Source organism: Anabas testudineus, chromosome 13 (assembly GCF_900324465.2).
Source record: "Anabas testudineus chromosome 13, fAnaTes1.2, whole genome shotgun sequence".
NCBI classification, from domain to species: domain Eukaryota; kingdom Metazoa; phylum Chordata; class Actinopteri; order Anabantiformes; family Anabantidae; genus Anabas; species Anabas testudineus.
Window position 1 is genome coordinate 5,807,365 of NC_046622.1, and position 19,007 is coordinate 5,826,371.

General features: G+C 40.8%; 1 protein-coding gene across 1 annotated transcript in view; it reads right to left on the minus strand.

Moving 5' to 3' along the window:
* Positions 1-13,159, minus strand: part of frem2b (FRAS1 related extracellular matrix 2b) — a 50,207-nt gene extending 37,048 nt beyond the window's left edge. Inside the window, exons 1-2 of the mRNA XM_026376123.1 lie at positions 7,940-13,159; positions 6,695-6,784 (exon numbers count right to left, since the gene is read on the minus strand). Coding sequence (XP_026231908.1) covers positions 6,695-6,784; positions 7,940-12,950 — 5,101 coding nt within the window. The 5' untranslated portion in view covers positions 12,951-13,159. The remainder of the gene's footprint in view (positions 1-6,694; positions 6,785-7,939) is intronic.
* Positions 13,160-19,007: the final 5,848 nt, after the last annotated feature.

Sequence of the window (19,007 nt, forward strand, 5' to 3'; positions counted from 1 at the left end):
GAAAGTCTTGGTGCATTAAAAGTGCGCACAAAGGAGGTGGACTCTGCATCAGGCTCTATTCCTGAAACACAAGCTCAGCTGGAGAGACTTGTGACACTACAGCCTTAGCCCAGCTGTCAGAGGCTTATCATGCAGCTGGGCTGAAAGGAACAGTTCTGGCCCACTGCTGGGATTCAGGGGCCAAAAACACATTAGCCGGAGTGATTTAGTAAAATTGAACAAAAGCTCAGCTACAGTGAAAAGAGAGATGTTGCAGCAGCAACACCGACTTTCAGAGTTCTTGCTGTTTTCTGGGAATGTCAAATTTATCAAAACACAGTCTCTTAAAAAGGCCTGGTAACTTAAGTCCAAACATAAATCATAAAACACTGAGATTACAAAAACAGTTTGTGTTATAGGTGTGAAACCGATCCTAAACTTGACCATTTTCCTTTCACATTTACACATTTTCACCTTCTCCCTTGCCACTCTTAGAACACTCTGTGTATTTTCTACATTTATTCGTCAAGTATTCTGGAGTTGTTGGGATTTCGGACTCTTCTCAAAACGAACAGCTTTTAGCCTCAAAAGAGCAAAAGAGGGATTTTCTATGAACTCTCATTGCTTGAAAAACCTCAGTTCTGCTAGACTGATATCCTAAGGCAGGTATGACGACACATATCACCATCAGGGAACAAGCCTGGGCTTGGGGTTTTCTATACTTCTGGGATTCGTCTTTGCTTTGTTAACCTTGCTCCACACACTTACTTTGGCAGCAAATTAAGACAGAGAAAAGGAAACATCACGCAGGGTTTCCCTTCTGTTTTCTGCTTTGTCCAAAGGGAAAATGAGGACAAATCTTTCACTAAGTAAAATGGTTTAGTCAGATTCTATGTGATATGCACATTTAGAGTCCCGGCAGACACATCTAAGAAAGAGATGCTTAAAATAGTGAGAGAAAAATAAGACCTATTAATATCTTCTCATTATAATCCAACAAACTTGACCCTCTAACTCTAAGCAAGGTAAAAGAATGAAAAGGCTTCACTGACTAATTTATACATAATTCATAACTGAAAAAGCACCCATCAACTTGTTTTGCCTTATCTGCCTCATTGAATGAGACACTCATCAACTTCTAGGAAGTATTTTCTCTAAGAATAAATCTACATTGGGATTACACACGCATGTTTCATCCACTCACAGATGAGAATGGGTTCTTTTCAGTGCAGATACACTTGTGTATGTTGAGTTGAATAAAGTGCTGAATAAAGGTTGTAGCAGCTTTGCTGAGCAATATGCAATGCAAATATAGTTGCAATGCAGACTGGTGAGCACCTTATAACAGAAAGTTAGTGACTGAGGACATAAGGAACCAGTGAACCATGTAAATCACTCTCCATCTAAAACAATTAGCCTAAATCCTCTCTGTAATTCAGTATTTCATCCCCAAAGAGGAGCAGCTGTTACCCAGGAATAGCTCTGTAATCAACTCTTGGGAGTTTTATCACAACACATTTTTCCATAACAATAAAATGAATACCTAATATTATATTAGCCACAGCACAGATGGACTGTGAGAAAAATCTAACACTGTAAAACACAACAACTGGACCAGCTATGTAATTTGCTAAAGCTTAGAACATACTTTATTCATATGATTCATACCGCCGGTCCCAAGGACGGAGGAATGTTTTAGCACCCAAGACAAGTACGGGGGAGACAATTTCATTAATAACAGGATAGAAACACACAGTGAAACTGCAGACTCATCACCTTTGCTATGATGGGGATATTATTATAGTTACGCAGTCTATACTAACCTCCTAGTGCTTGTGAGTGCATGTTCTCCTTTACTTTTGTTGTCCTCTAGAACACCATGGGGAAAAAGATAATCCCTCCTAACCTGGGATTAGGCAGGAGGGGAGACCATGGAGATGGAATCAAGCATGCACTCAGTGTCACAAGTCATTACACACCGATAGCATGGACGACGTACACCACCTACACGCAGATGTTAATCAAGGCTGAAACGGTTCAGAGCATTTATTAAGTCAAGGTACTGACTGTGAACTGAACTTATCTTGTTACTCGCGGCAGAAATAACAAACAAAACATGCCTGTGGAGGTGGAGAGGAGAAACATTCCTCTCTGTTTCAGGGGCTGCCATGTAGGAAAACATAATCCAGTCAGGAATTTGATCTGTGTTATATACCGCTGACCAATTCCACTACAAACCTGAATTATTCATTTACATACTCTATGCACTTGACATACTAAATAAGTCTCTGTAGTCAAATGAAAAACATAAGGAGATGTTGGACACAGCTGTGGAGTTTGTCCTTCAGAAGTTGCACATTTTTATGAAATAATCAATAATCTTTTGCTGCGTCTTTGTAGTTCAGTAAAAGGAAAAAAAATAGTGATCGCGAGTGCCCGGAATGAAAAACGAAGGACACAGTAATGTGTCTGTCAGTAGAAACATCCCTGATGGTGATTGACTGGCTGGAGGCAGAAAGAGATTCAGCTTCACAAACAACTCCCTGGGAATGCCAGGGCTTGTGTGTGCTCAGGTAAGCTCACCTGAATGCATCCGAATCCCCAGGAGACAAGGGGAGGGCTGGAGTTGAAACATAGCAATTAACTGACTTGGAATGACAGCAGCAGCCCACCCCTCAGCACTCTCAGAGAGAGGGAGAGAGAGAGATACGAACGTCCAGATACCAATCCTGTTCTAAACTAGACACTTTATAAGTAATTAAAGAGGTTGGTGTGTTTTATTGAAGTTTCTGTTGCACTCGGTTAACTTGGCAACATCAAGACACCAGATGGCCTTTTTGCCACAAATGACAACATGAAAACTAGGACACATTGCGAAATGCTTATAATTTTTAATCAGTGTATCACAATAAAAGGATTCTCAGTGTTTGACTTTAGTGAATTTAATAATATATATGTTATTATTCTATATCTACATACTCATGGTGGTTTTTGGACTTTTCCCTCCTCAGTCTCTCGTTTCTTTTTTATTTCAGAAAGCTGCCACCATGTGCCTTTACAGCCAAATAGGAGATGACAGGACTTATTTTCTCAGAGCAGCTTGTGTGTCTCACTATTTGTCACTGCTACACTGAAAATGTTTCTGCATAAAAAAGTGTATGGAAACGAGGTATACGTTGCATTATGCTCCAATCCCGAAACCCAGGCCCAGCAAGAGAGTTGTGACTCTACAGCTGTAGCCCAGCTTATCATACAGCAGGGCTGAAAAGAACAGCTTCGACCCACTGCTGGGATTCAGGGGCCAAAAATACATTTTCCAGAGCAATTTTGCAAAAAATATTTTCTGCTATTGCGAAAAGAGAGTTGTCACAGCAGCAACTGTGGCACTGCTGACTCTCTGAGTTCCTGCTGTTTTCTGGGAATGTCAGATTTGTCAAAACACAGTCTCATCATATTGTGTGATACGTTCTGTGCAAAAATAATAATAATAAAGTCACATAATACACATATTTAAAATTTTCTTTCATTGTAGATATTAAAATATCCCAAAACTGTTTCTTCTGCTTGATGCAGACAAGGATTCATCTACGCAAACAACTGCCTGGTAACAGCAGAGCTTCTGTGTGCTCAGGTACGCTGCCCTGAATGCATGCGAATCCTTAGGAGACAAAGAAAGGGCTGGGGTTGAATCACAGCAATTAACTGACTTAGAATGATAGTACCAGCCCACCCGTCAGCACACACACAGATATACAAACATCCAGATACCATCTGAGCAAGACACTTTCCATGTGCGTCTTTACTGTCCAGATGTGATGTTTCTCTGAAACAGTAAACAGACACCCACAAATGAATGTGTAATTTCTGTCCCCTATGATTATTCATTCAAAGCTTTGGAAAGCTTGACAAACAGTGAGACACACAAACACCTCTGAGAAAATAAGCCCTGTCATCTCAATCTTGGCAAAAGCACCTTATATTCAGCTGTAAAATGCACAACAGCAGTTTCCTGAAATGAAAAAGAAATTGGAGACTGAGGAGAGATTGACACATAAAGTCCAAAAATTACCCATGATTATAAATTTAGAGACTATTACAAAAAATGTGCAGTATAATTTTGATATCAGTATTACTCTGAAGTCTGCCAAAAGAGTTAAGAGTAGCTGTTTCACTCACACATTGAGAATCCTTCTTTCATTGTGCCACATGCTGATTAAAACTAAGAAGCATTTTGGGATGTGGCCTAATTGCCATGTTGTTATTTGTGGCAAAAAGGCCATCTGGTGACTTTATGTAGCCAAGTTAACTGAGTCTAAATTGCATAAGTATAAATTATCCACCAATATATAGAGCAATTTAGAGAGTTTCATTTTCTAAAAAACATATGGCCACTTAAAGCAAAGGTCATTAGTGTAGCCAGCATCCACATATAACTGTGCCAAATAATTAATCTAAATAGGTCAGATCCAATGTAGACCTAGACTTGGCCCCTGAACATAACATGTTCAGTTAAAACGACCCATGAAGCAACTGCCAAGAGGAACACAACCCCTGGCAGCTCAGTTTAGGACTGTGTCCTGTACCAAGACAATTCATCTATTATAGAAACTATCATAGCACATTCAGCTAAAACAACCTTGTGGTCAGACTTCGAAACTCCATTAAGCATTTGGATCAGGCATAATGAATGGCTTTACACCTTCAGTTCATTTTCCCTTTGTGAGAAACACGCCAACAGTAAATTTGTGGCCGTCCCTATAATGAGTGTAGGCTCTAAGTCACTTTCTTTCTGGATTAGCAATGGAGCCAGCAGAAATCCTATAACAATCTGTTGTGTGGTTTAACGATCTCTGTACTGTGAACTTATCTAGAAGCAGCAGCAACACATAATACCCCAACAACTAGTGCCAGATGATTAGTTAAGCAATGGTTTAGTCAATTCACAGATAATTAAACTTCAGTAATAATAATAGACTGTAAAAGTAATAAAATAAAACAAGCAAAACTGTAATGTGGAGCAAAATGTTTGCTTGAAAATGACCACAAAATCTAAATATTTTCAGATTTTATGGATCAAATGATCAAATTATTTAGAGGAACAAGGAGAATAGCATAATTTAGCGCATCTGTGGATCCAGTCCCGTCTGTATACATAGGCTATGTACAGAACCTATATTTTACATATTTATCAGCATTCAACAGCACATGTATAAACTTTAAACTGTATGCACATCCACAGTTCAGCACAGCTGTTCACTTAAATTCCTGGAAACCCACCGAACAGCTGTGTGAAATGCAAAGTAACTTTTCACCCTAAAAATTGCCAAGTGCAGCTGGTAAATTTCCCAATGAACTTGAAGTGTGAAGGAGAATGTTTTCTGCTGCTGAACATGACAGAGTGCAGCTGTGTGCCAGTGTACACTATTCAGCTCCTCCCCAACACGACTGTTCAAAGACCTGGAGGTTCTGTCTGGGGATTTAGGGCAGCCACCAGTGCAGCTTAAATCTTAATAAAAAAAATGTTCACTGACTGCTTCACAAGCTGCAGTGCAGTATGTGTCAAGTCCTTACGGATGGTTCATCCAGCAAGACTCTTCATCAATTTGTCAAGCCATTTAGGAGCCACTATAAAGCACAATTCCCACGTCAACGACTGACATTTAGAAACATATAATGTGTCTGGTCATTGCAATTTTATGCTCTGCCTTCTTTGAGAACATAACCGTGACTGATGACAAAATAAAGACATAAGCTGTTCTGAATCCTCTCATCAAATCTAAAATTAATGTAAAATATTGCTAGGAACGATGGAGAAAGTGAATCTAATTGCCAGTTGGAGAAGATAAACTATCAGTTTGAGATACAAATATGTCCTCACACATCAAATAAGCTAGAAAGAGAATGAAAATGATGGCAGGAGAAAGAGATACCGTGTGAAATCCTGAAAAATAACCCAATTCAAACACAATAAAGGAACTGACTTAACCTCATTCAACAACAAAGCAGCTTTGCACGGTCTCGACGCTTGCCTGCAGCACAGGTAAAGAACTGCCATTTAGTATCAGCTCCTCCTGATAAGCAGTTGTCCCCTGCATTTTAATGATCGCTCATTAGCACCCCATTCACCTGTTGGCAGAGATGTTAACCTGTCTATTATTCAACTGAAGCCACAGATTAGTCCCAAGTTGAGAAATGAGAGAATGTGTGTGGGGGGCCACTGAGGTGCTTGTGGGAAAAGAGGGCCCCTATTAGAGAGGTCCTTTGTGCTCACTCATCACTGCTGAAGGGTAGCAGAAAGGACACACTGCCAAGCTGCTTCTGCTAATCAGCAACACCAGCATGGCTGCCTCAAACTATTCACTGAGCTGGTGTCTGATTAAATTTCAACAAGGATGCATAATTCAAAAAAATTATCTATAAATAGTATATTTTCTTGACTTCATGTTCACTGCATGCCTATTTTCTAATGCTAAAATAAGAAACTGTATGAAGTTAAGGTTCTAGAAATCTATGGGCATACCTTTTGCTTAGTATTGCTAAATTAGGCAAATGTATGCACTTGATTGTCTTAAAGTTCAACTTAAGACAGCGAAACTAAATCTAATGTTTTCAGGTTCAAAACACAATACTCTGCAAAACAAGGACTAATTTTAAACTTGGTGTGTATTTCACACAGGATAACTTTAAGAGAGGGTGTTTAAATAAAACAACTTGCCGTTGTCCTCAATGGAGAAATAGAAGATGTCGTTTGTAGCATTGTCTCCATCCCTCAGAACATAGCAGATGCTCATGTCATCAATTTCAGCTGGAAAAAAAGATATATTTGTGTAAATATCCATTATATTCTGCTCATGAACATTCACATAGGTTGTTTGGTTAAAATGAAAGTTAGAAAATATGTTAGGAATTTATTATTGACACACCGTATGTTCACAAACGCTATATCATAGCAGAGGCATGCTTTAGGAAGCAGGCTGTGAGATGAAATGTACATGCTCCATGAGTTGTGGGACAACGTAACAAGGGCAGTATGTCTATTAAACACTTAAGTGACACTGAACATAAAGAATAGCTTGACTCATGAGGCTCCATCACAGCGGTCTGTTTCCCGATAGTGTGGTGCTAGACAAGATTCTTTATAGCCCTGAATCTGAAAGATTGTGAAGTTTACAGCTTTGCTATCTGCTATCTTCAATATTTGATGCCAAAACATTTCCCTTCAAAGGAACTGATGCATAAAAATGCATGGCCACAATTTTCCAATGCCCATGAGATAGTGTCTTTATTTACTGTCTGTTTACTCTTGTGAGAACTCTTGAAATATTGAACAGGCCTCTTGGGGAAAGCATCTCACAGTGACTCGGTAAATAAAAGCAGGGAATACATGGATATTGACTATATAGTGATGCTACTACCCTGATATTTAGCATTTACAAAGACACTCATCTGGTCTGTTTGAAATGTAACTGCTGTGATGTACTGCCTGTTGAACCATCGGTTTGCTGCAAGTCCAACTACCACATCTCTCTCACTTTGACATGTTTGCATGTTCACATTATTTATTATCTTGTCTGTAATTCACTTGTCCTCTGTTTGAACATATTACTCTAGTAATGTACAAATAACCATCAGTTCCTTTCCAAAGTGAAAGACTGTCTGGCAGTGTTTGAAAAATGCACTTCTCTAGTGAGAACTGGTCAGCCTGAGGCACTGGCATACTTCATCTCAGTAAATAGGCACTCTCTTGAGTGAAAACAAAAACCTTTATGTTTGAACTCAGCATTTTTCAAGCATCACAGGGAAGCACATTTAGCAGAGTGGGTAAATGTAAAATGAGTTTAGGACTAGGCTTAAATACCTCTGAGAGTTACAAAGTCCTGAATGTGAGTCCCTGCAGTACATTGCAAGTCTAACAGAACATCTCAGGATTACAAAGTAGTTTGAAATGAGGCTTTCTTACCTTGCGTGAAGGTGGTGATAGTTGCATTTCCTTTGCCAACATTGATCAGGTAGCCATGTTCTGGGGCAATAGTAATCCTAAATGTCACAGCAACCTGGATGCTGTCTCTGTCCTCTGCTTTCAGGGTCTTGCTGGTTATTACAAACCCTAGATGACCAGTCTCCAGAACCCGCAATGTTGGGGCACCTTTGTTTACTACAATCTGTGGTACACCATTATCCAACGGTAGGACAGTAATCTTCATTATTTGGGGCTTTCGAGTCTCAAATACTGTGTCGGGGAAGACGTAGAAGTCAGCATGTGTGCCATCAGTGACTGTGAATGAGAAGCTGTCCTCTGCACTCTCTGTGCCATCATGCTTGTAGCTGATCATGTTCTCATTCAGGTCCTGTTTTGTGAAGGAGGTGACAGACTGGGTGTTGTTAAAAAGCAGGCGACCATGAACTGGTATTTGAGTAACTGTGAACTTTAGGAGGCGGTCAACAGTGTCTCTGTCCTCCACTGTTAGCTCAAATGGAGTGATGAGCTTGTTGTCCCCTTCAGTGACCACCAGGCCATGCACTGTCACCACGGGTTTTTTATTGTCCACGTCAGTGATGGAGATGCGGAAAGTGCGGAACACAGGATTGTAGCCATCAGTGACTTCAAACTCGAAGCTATCCATTTTCACTTCATCATCAACTGTGTGAATGTAGTAGATTTTGTTTCCAGCCAGCTGGAGTTGTGTGAAAGATGAGATGGGCATCCCAGGTGTGTCTGTGCACTCCAGGTGTCCTCTCATTGGAGCTCGAGTGATTGTAAAAACCAAGTGTTCATCTGGGCTGTTCAGATCGCTAGTACTGAGTAGGTCTGTTGTCAGAGTAACTCTGCCCCCCTCTTTAAGGGATACACCTTTACTGACCACATCTGGGAAAATCATGTCAATGCCGCCCACTGTGACATAGAAGTATCTGTCAATTAAAGGGTTGATGCCATCTGTCACGTCAAATTTGATGAGGTCTCGAATGCCTTCTTGCCCATTATGGACGTATACAATCAAACCCTGATCCACTTCGTTCTGTGTGAAGTTCATTCCCACTGTGATGTTTTCCAGTATTCCAGAAGGTGTTGTTCTCTGTAAATACCCCTGGCCAGGCCCATAGCGAATAATGTAAGTGAGCATACTATCCTCAGAGTCCAGATCAGTAGCTTTTAAAACATTGCTATTTATGACTTTCACATCACCTATCTCAATTTCAAGGCCATCATTGATCGCCATCCTCGGGGTTTCATCATCTACAGGGATAATCATAACTATTACTGTTTTCTCTACACTGAACTTTCCATCTGTGAGAACAATATCAAAGCTGTCCTCTGTAGTCTCTGAGTCATCGTGCTCATACACGATGCTGGAGGCCTCCTTGATCTGATCCAAGGTGAAGTTAGAGACCGGGACAGTGCCAGTGGAGAGCTGATTGAGAATAAATCCGTGCTTGGGGGGTTTGGTGATAATGAATGTGAGCTGATCAGAGGGGAGATCTGTATCAGCACCATTCAGAATGGGAGTGTCGATGACTATGTTCATGCCCTCCATCACTACAAACTCTCTCATGTAAATCTCCGGCTTTTCATCATTAGAGGGGATTATGGAGATGGGGAAAAAGTGCATTTCAGAGAAATTGATGCCATCAGAGCATCTGAACGTAAACCTGTCCTCTACTGGCTCGACTTCCTTGTGAATGCTTTGAACATAGTAAATGTGATTCTGCCTGATGTCCTTGATGGTGAAAGCACTAATAGCTGTACCGGACCTTGATTTCTCTGAGCCTGGAGCTGGAGAGATATTTTCCACATAACCTGAAGTTGGCTGTACAATGATTGTACAAAGGAGGTCATCATTGGGGGTGTCGATGTCATCGGCACTGATATGAAGAATTTGAATGACATTCTTCTCTCCCTCAACAACAGTGAACTGTGGTCCTACAAAGACCTCTGGAGCCTGGCTGTCCAGGGGAAGAATTGTTACGTGCACTCTGACACCTGTAATCTTATTTCCTCCAACAGTCCACTCATCAGACATGTCTGTCAGCGTGAGATTGAAAAAGTCCTCCTTTGTTGTCCATCCTATCTCTCCACTAGTATGAGCATAGACCACAAAGCCGTTAATGATATCAGCTTGGGTGAATGTACCCATGGGGACACCTTTCACCAGAATTTCTCCTAATGATGGTGGGTCCTCAACAATAAAGGTCAAACGAAGGTCATCCGTGTCCTCATCTCTCCCCTGGATGACATTGCTCGTGATTTCTGTTGCTCCATTTTCCAGTACATCTATGTAGGAACCAATTGTGCCAGCTGGGAGACTAATGGTTGGAGTCTCATCATCAATTGGCTTCACACTAATCTTTATGGTAATTGGGACAACATGGACACCATCACTGATATCTATTTGTACTACATCACCAGTTGATTCATCCCCATTATGGATGTATGAAATTCTGCCATTTTTAATATCATCTAAGTGGAAAGTGTCTCCCTTTCTCATGTCATAAAATGTAAACTGGATCCGGCCATGCAGTGGTAGCTGATTAACAGTGAAAATGATCTGTTTGCTGTCCGTGTCTGTGTCTGTGGTGTCCAGCTCAGCACTTTTAATGACATGCGTGCCACGTTCAAGCACAGTAAATCCAGTGTTGGTTATTTGAGGTGGCTTGTTGTCCACAGGCTTTAATACAATTGTGAAAACTCCTTCTATACTATTTCTAGAAGGATCCTCCACGGTATATCTAAACTGCAAAACATGAGTGGTAATTCCAAGCTCAAGATCGGGTGGTTTGTAAGCTATTTTATGGTGGTTAATTTGTGCCTGAGTGAAAGTTGTGACTTCGGTGTTTGGCTTTTCAGTTAATACCAGGGATCCTAATACAACAGCATTATTGTCATCTGTGTCTGTCGGTGGCTGAATGATCGTGTATTTGAGATCCCGATCCTCTGAGTCGAGGTCGGTGTAACGGAGGTATTTCTTTTTCAAGTAAGTAATCTGATACTCGTGTACAGTCATTTGCAGAGTCGTGCCAGGGAAGAGTTCAGGTGGGAGGTCGTCAACAGGCATAATTTTAACAATGAACGAGCTCTCACCTGATTGGTTTGGTGGGTCATTGTCATCTTGAACTTTAAACACAAACTGGTCCATGACAGTGTTGGTGCTGTGGGGTCCAGTGTGCTTATAAAACAATTTACCATCAACAATATCCTGCTGCAGCCATTCAGTCACTACTTTCTCATACATTTCATCCCTTGTATTAAACTTCCAGGTGGATGGGTCCTCTGGGGCCTCAGATTGACGCAGCAACACCTGCCCAATTGTGGAAAATGGAGGCTGTGTGATGAATTTTATGGTAGAATCCTCTGAGTCTATGTCTGCTGCACTGAGCATAAGGGGAGAAATTGGCATCATCTGGTTTTTGAATAAAACCAAACCAGTGTTGGCATTGATTATGGGCGGCTCATCATCAGTTGGAACAACAGTGATGGGAAACAGAAACTCCACCTCATTTGTGCCATCTGTCATTCTGAAAATGATATTATCACTGTATGTGTCACTGCCATCATGCTGATAAATGACTACTCCAGCATCAAGGTCAGCAGGGGTGAAAAATTTTCTACTTGAGCCCAGTACAGTTAATTCTCCATGCCTCAAACCATCGATAACAGTGATTCTGACTTTGTCTAAATTGTCCTCATCACTGATTTCCAAATTCTGGGAACTGGAAAGAGGCCTGGATTGACCCTCGTATAGTAACTGGCCAGTATTCCTAGTGACCACAGGGGCCAGTGTGTTCATAGGCTTAACAACAATCATGAAAGCAAAAGGGTCTGACACAGCCCCCTCCATGTCCACGACCTCGAACTCAATCTGGAATATCCGCTCTGTGTCTGAATCCACCGCAGGGGGTTTGTAAGCAATTTTTAAGTCTTTGAGGTCTCCTTGGTAAAATGAGGTTATTGGTAAATTCCTATCATCTGTGCTCACTATGTAGCCCTCCTCAAAGGACAGGGGAGATGTGATGTTGAAAATTAATTCATCATGATTGGATTCAGCATCCTCTGCAGCCAGCATATCCGTGGTTATCGCCGTCATTACAAACTGATCTACTTCCATCATCATCATTGCAACAAAGCTGGGCTTAGGAGCTGTGTTCTCCTCTCCCTCTTTAATCCTGACCAAAATTTGGAAAAACTCCTGCTTGAGCAAATTGCCTTCCTTATCATGCAACTCCACGAGCATTGGGATGTAATCTCTGTTTGGTGACTTTAAAGCAAAAGTGTGCTGATAACGGATGTTCATTGTAATGAAATGATCACAGTTCACCATTGTTGCGAGGCTGTCCTCATCCACAAGTTTTCCATACCTGGGCAGCACGCTGCCACTGGACAGAGAGGCTATTTTGCACTGTTGTGCGCTTCTATCGTAGGTGAATTCTAGGATTCTTCTATCGATGGGGTTACTTGTGCCGAGCAGTCTCTCAACAGTGAGTGGCATGTTTTTGGTTAGCACTTCCAGCTGCGTAAAAACCACTTCCACTTCCATCATAAAAGGGATTATAATGGTATCCGTTTGGGTGTCATACCGGAGTTGTAGCCTCACTCTATCCCTCGGAGGACTCCTAGAGCCAAAGTGAGAATACTTCACGTCGTTGGGGCCAAATTCACACGGAAACTTTTTCGGAGAGAGGTGTCCAGGCCTTTGAGACAACGGATCATTATCCAGTACTGTAATGCTGCATCTATCACCGGGCTGAACTTGGATAACCAAATCGTTGATGGGATCAATGAAGACTGATCTCCCGAAAGGCACGCGGATCCCATTATTGGCAACCAATATGGTGTCTTCTGACAGCTCGGATCTCAGGGCGTATGATAAACCATAGCTGTCAAAAACCTGCGCAACTGCATCACCTGTCAGAATGACCGCAAGCAAAATCAAAGCGGCGCCAGTCCCGTGCAGATGCGGGGGGATATTCCCAGCCATTTGTAGAGAGGAACCGCAGAGGAGACGCGTTCAACTTTGCGCATACACCCTTCGAAACTAAGTACGGCTGTTAAAGTTGCAGGAAGATCACATCGGAGTTGGATAATCTCACGCACCTTTGGGCGCCGAGGTGCACCATTCTCTCGCGGCAGCTGTACACTGATAACCTAAACTTCATACTCCTGCTTTGCCAGAGTAGGGAGAGTTACGCCCTCCTCTCAGTCCATTGGTTCGTGTCTCCGCTGGAATGAGTTTGGCAGGTTTTAAATGGACATGGTCTGTGTCATTCCGCGCACACAAAAGCGATTCCGCGTGGGCTGGACCTCATCAGGTTGGATAAGGTGGAGAAAATAAATGAACAAGGCGATGTTTGAACGTGAAGCATGAGCTACGGTCTGCAAAACAGCAAGGTGTGGAAATGATGCGCGAAAATCTAAAGATACCACACCTGAAGCAGACTTCAGGAGTTTTTAAATATCTTCTTACTGATTATTCAGACTCTCTGCTGGACTATTTATGACTATGACAGAAAGCAAAAGGTGCAGATGGATAGAAGGGGATTGATTTACAATCGACGATGGAGACAAGCTTTGTCTCCCTCTTGTGGTTTTGCGCTCCTGGACTCAAACCAACCATTAAAAAATCCACATCATGTCTCCAACTATAGTTTCTAATGAGATTCTTATGTGCTGCTGTTGAACTGTGCGCACAGTGCAACTATTGTTACACATACATGCAGTGAAGTCACTTTAACTGTGTGTGTTTTTTATAGGACACTAAAGCGGCGCAGGAATTTCAGTGTGTCCACTGTCACACAAGTCAGCCAGCATACAATACCCCACACTTTACTTTCAAGCATGAGTCAGACGTTCCCTTTTTTTGGAGTCATATTGTCCCGCTTCCTACTGTTCCACTCCTCCATCACGCAGGTCTTCCAGGTGTCAGATGCCTCCCCCAGCAGAGCATCTCCTCTGACTCCTGACAAGCCCAGTCATGATCCAGTGTCTCTCTGCACCATTCGTCTGGCAAAACAGTGTTGATTAAGAGGACACCCACACAGACATTGTGCAGCACAGCAGGGCAGGTAAAGTGACTCAGTTGTGTTGATTAACAGCGCTGCTGCACGTCAAGATTAAAATCACATATATTTTAAAGTAGGTTACTATTCCATTGCCATACTCTCTCAGTTAAAATGATGGTAAAACAAAATCAGTGTCGTCAGTGTACACAACTACAGACAGCTGGTCTGTGTGTTGTATTTATCCTACAGTCTTTGTATGTGTTGGATGCACTCACACGTCCCCTGAGCTTTATATTGACTGGAAGAATTTGACTTCAGCTGTAGTCATCCTCCTGTGATCTCTCTTTGTTAATTTTCATTCCATCCATAAGCTCATGGGCGCAATTGTGTCTGCACCCACTTATAGTTCCGTTACAAATATACATGATATACGACAGCTGGCATGTGTTGAAATCAGTACACGGTAGCTGCCATAACAAACTGTGCATTTGAGCTGCACTGGACACTGTTGACAGAGTCCAATTATAAATATAGCCAAGCAAACTGCAAGGCAAAGCCCCGAGGCCTTGACAGCTCCTAGTTACAAGAGAAAATGAAAAAGAAGATGAATAGAACTTCCTGACAGCGGCAATGGCACAGGGGGAATTGGATCATACCGAAAGCTTCAGGGTTATTTTTGAGTTGAGAGGAAGTTTGATGATACTCATATCATATCGTATTTATATTACATTTATTGTAAATAACCAGAGTTTCTTGGACTGTAAAGGAAGTGAATATGCCTATCCTGATGTGGAGGTGATTTACTGTGGGGAAAGATGCTCATAGTGTACGTGGACTTCAGGCTGAAATAATGCAACTCAGGTCACCTTTGTTTACTATTGATGTATGTTTATCACAATGATTTGTGGCTTGTTGCTCATTAAAGTTTTCTCACTGCTGAACACGGCGACAGCAACAACAGAATATTCCAAGCTATTTGCTCAGAAACACACAGAAACTGTTGCTTTGTGGTGACACTGGTGACAGCTAAATAAGCCTCTCCCAGCAGGGCGAGGATACTGACTGTCTAGTAGAAAACAATAAAAACAAATTTACATTAGATGCCTCCATAACCTAAAAATATCCTGTTTTGTGTGTTGTTTGTTCTAACGTTTAGCTTTGTCTCCGTTGAATCCTCGGTCTTGTCATTTCCACATACACACTGACAGGCTAAACACTGGAAGGCTTACATACCGTTCTGTCAGTGACACCACTCTTATTGTAATTGTGTTAACAGAGATATACATCATGTAAGGCGCCTTGAGCCCCGAGAAGTGACATCGCATCGTCAACCTGAGACGTGGATAATGAGTTGCAGCAGTCTGAGCTCAAATGTACAGCCAAACAATCTTTTTTATCTTTATGCAATTTTAACATCAATAACAGCAATTTCTATTGCTCGATATGCTCGTATCAAATTCATTCATGAGTGTAACACCACTGAACTGTGGCTGGAAAATAGCCTTAATGTAGGTTTTAAATAATTAATTTGTGAATTTACACAGTATCTCACATCACTTTCAATTGTCTTCCTCCTCAGAAAAGCACAGAAAATTTCTCTTAATATTAAAATGATTACTGTTCCATCTATTTGAGCAGTGTCCCTTTCTCACTAGAAATGCTCTTGAACATTTTCTCCTTTGATGTCTCCCCACTGTTTGCCTCAGTGTTGCTAAAGTGACTCTATTCTAACAATTGCTTGGACTTAACAGCACTATTTCTGTTGGTAGTTATTCCCCAGAGACAATGCAACCCCGGCCTCGGTGATCTCATTAAGGCTATTTTCGTTTGTTACATCTCTGTCAGGGACAAATCTTTTGATGGTTGAAGCTGAAATGGAGGCACAGGCTACTTTGAAGATCTGCCTCTATAAAAGCAAAGTGTGTAACCTATAGAAACACAACGCACAACCAACCAACAGCTAAATCCATCTTCCCAGCTTATGTTACTCTTGGGATGCTACAGAACTAAAAAGGCAGTGGAACCAGTCAAGCTTAATCATATTCTTTATTTGTGTTCCCTAATTCCCCAGGTGTACGTGGACCCATGTATTAAGACTATAACTTATGGCCAGAACAATCACACTGCTTAGAAAACAAGTTAAGTTAGATTTATTTACAGCATGCTTTTAACAAATAGATTAATTGCTAAGTGCTTTGCAGAAAACTAAGGAGACACAGATAATCAAACAACCAGTTCTAAGAATGGGGACACGAGTCTGTGTGTGTGTGTTTTTTTTACGCATGTGTGTGTGTGTGTGTGTGTCTGAGTGGACAAAAAGCCTAGCCTAGCCTACAGCTAGTAGGTTAAGACTCTCTGGCCGTTGTATTGACGTCCACTTAAAGCCAGGCACAACCTGAGACTTCAGAGATTTAGTTTCAGGACACAGGAGTGAAACCACTAAAGTGGAGCTAATGGCATTTAAGCAAAATAACACTAATGTCTTCCAGCTTGGAACCTGAACATTTGTTTACCTTTACACAATATGAAGCGTGCTTATTAGTTGACTACAAAACAGATTCAGAAGCTTGAAGGTTCGTTTTCAGGAACATTTTGTAGGATACAAAAACAGTAAATACGTTACTTATGCATAGCTCATTAAGAATATATGCATGTATATATCACCAAGAGGAGATTATCTGTTGTTGTAGATTTTTTAAAGAAGAAACAGACAAACCCAACATAGTGGAAGAACGGTACAAGTGTTATTCAGTATTATTCCAAGAGGCTTGAGAGCAAAGACTGTTTAATAAAATTAAAAGTAGTAGCATATAAATAAAAAACTATAATACATTTAAATATGTCTAAGATGAGGGTTATATTTCTAAGACTAAACTGCATAATTAATAAAGATGGGAAATATTGTATTTGATGTCACAGGTCACATTTGTGGAAATCAATGGAAGTGATGAAAATCTGATTTGTTCAACACTTTGCCTTTGTGTTGTTTCAACTCATTTTTAAAATTTTCTATGTAAAGTAAGGACCTGACCTTGAGCTTACACAGTCTTACACACCTCTCTGCAGCTTCCTTACAGCCGTCACCCCCCAAAAACTACTATAACCCTATAGAGACAGTGTCTGCTCCCCGAGTACCTAAATTATTTATATCTAAAACTAACACAAGAGGAGTAATTCATAAAAACCTAATAAAAATAAAGACGACTCCTCTCTTAGAACAAAATAACAAGAAAACAATCAAATGTGGACTGTTAAATATCAGATCTCTCTCGTCTAAATCCCTGTTAGTAAATGATTTGATAACTGACCATCAAATAGACTTATTCTGTCTTACTGAAACCTGGCTGCAGCAGGATGAATATGTCTCTCTGAATGAGTCGACCCCCTCAAGTCATGTTAATTATCATGTTCCTAGAAGCACAGGTCGGGGTGGAGGAGTAGCAGCAATCTTCCACTCAAGTTTGTTAATCAACCCCAGACCTAAACATAGTTTTAATTCATTTGAGAGCCTCACTCTTAGCCTCTCTGATCCTAACTGGAAAAATCAAAAACCAGTCCTGTTTGTTATTGTGTACCGTCCTCCTGTCCCTTACTCTGAGTTTTTAACTGAATTCTCAGAGTTTCTATCTGATTTAGTTCTTAGTGCAGATAAAGTCATTATAGTGGGTGACTTTAATATCCATGTAGATGTTGATGATAACTGCCTCAACACTGCATTTAATTCACTATTAGACTCCATTGGTTTTACCCAAAATGTAAATAAACCCACTCACTGTTTTAATCACACCCTTGATCTTATTCTGACATACGGTGTGGAAGTTAATCAGTTAATAGTTTTTCCCCAAAACCCTCTTTTATCTGACCATTTCTTAATTACATTTGAATTTACAGTACCAGACTTTACTAAACCTACAGATAAGATTCACTACAGTAGATGTTTATGTGAAAATGCTGTTGACAAATTTAAGGAACTGATTCCATCTTTTATTTCAGAGCCATGTACCAACACAGAGGAAGGCAGTTATTTCAATGTTACTCCAGCACAATTGGACTATCTTGTTAATAGTACTGGTGCCTCACTTGGAACAATACTTGATACTGTTGCTCCTCTGAAAAATAAACTAGTGAGTCAGAGGAAGTTAGTTCCATGGTACAATTCACAAATCCGTAGCTTAAAGCAGAAATCACGTAAGCTGGAAAGGAGGTGGCGTTCCACCAATTTAGATGAATATTGCCTAGCCTGGAAAGATAGTTTAATAATATATAAAAAAGCCCTGCGTAAAGCTAGAACTTCATATTACTCCTCATTAATAGAGGCAAATAAGAACAACCCTAGGTTTCTTTTCAGCACTGTAGCCAGGCTGACAAAGAGTCATAGCTCGGTTGACCCTAGTATTCCCTCAACTCTCAGCAGCAATGACTTCATGAATTTCTTTACAAATAAAATCATAACTATTAGAGAAAAAATTGATCAGATCATCCCTGCATATAGCATGGATTGTACAACAACTCTAGATCCACGCTCGTACTTAGACTGCTTCCTCCCTGTAGATCATTCTGAATTAATTTCAGTAATTAATTCCTCTAAACCATCAACATGTGTCTTAGATCCCATCCCAACTAGACTCCTCAAGGATGTCTTACCTTTGATCAGCACGTCCATATTAGATCAGATCAATCTGTCTTTACAAATAGGCTACGTACCACAGGCTTTTAAGGTTGCTGTAGTCAAGCCCCTACTCAAAAACCCTACTCTGGACTCAGGGGTCTTAGCGAATTATAGACCAATATCCAATCTGCCCTTTATCTCTAAAATCCTTGAAAAGATAGTTTCTAAGCAATTGTACGACCACCTGCGTAGCAATAACTTGTATGAAGATTTCCAGTCAGGATTTAGAGTACATCATAGCACAGAAACAGCACTGGTAAAGGTCACTAATGATCTTCTATTAGCATCAGACAATGGTCTACTCTCTATACTCGTCTTGTTAGATCTTAGTGCTGCATTCGACACTATAGATCACAACATTTTATTA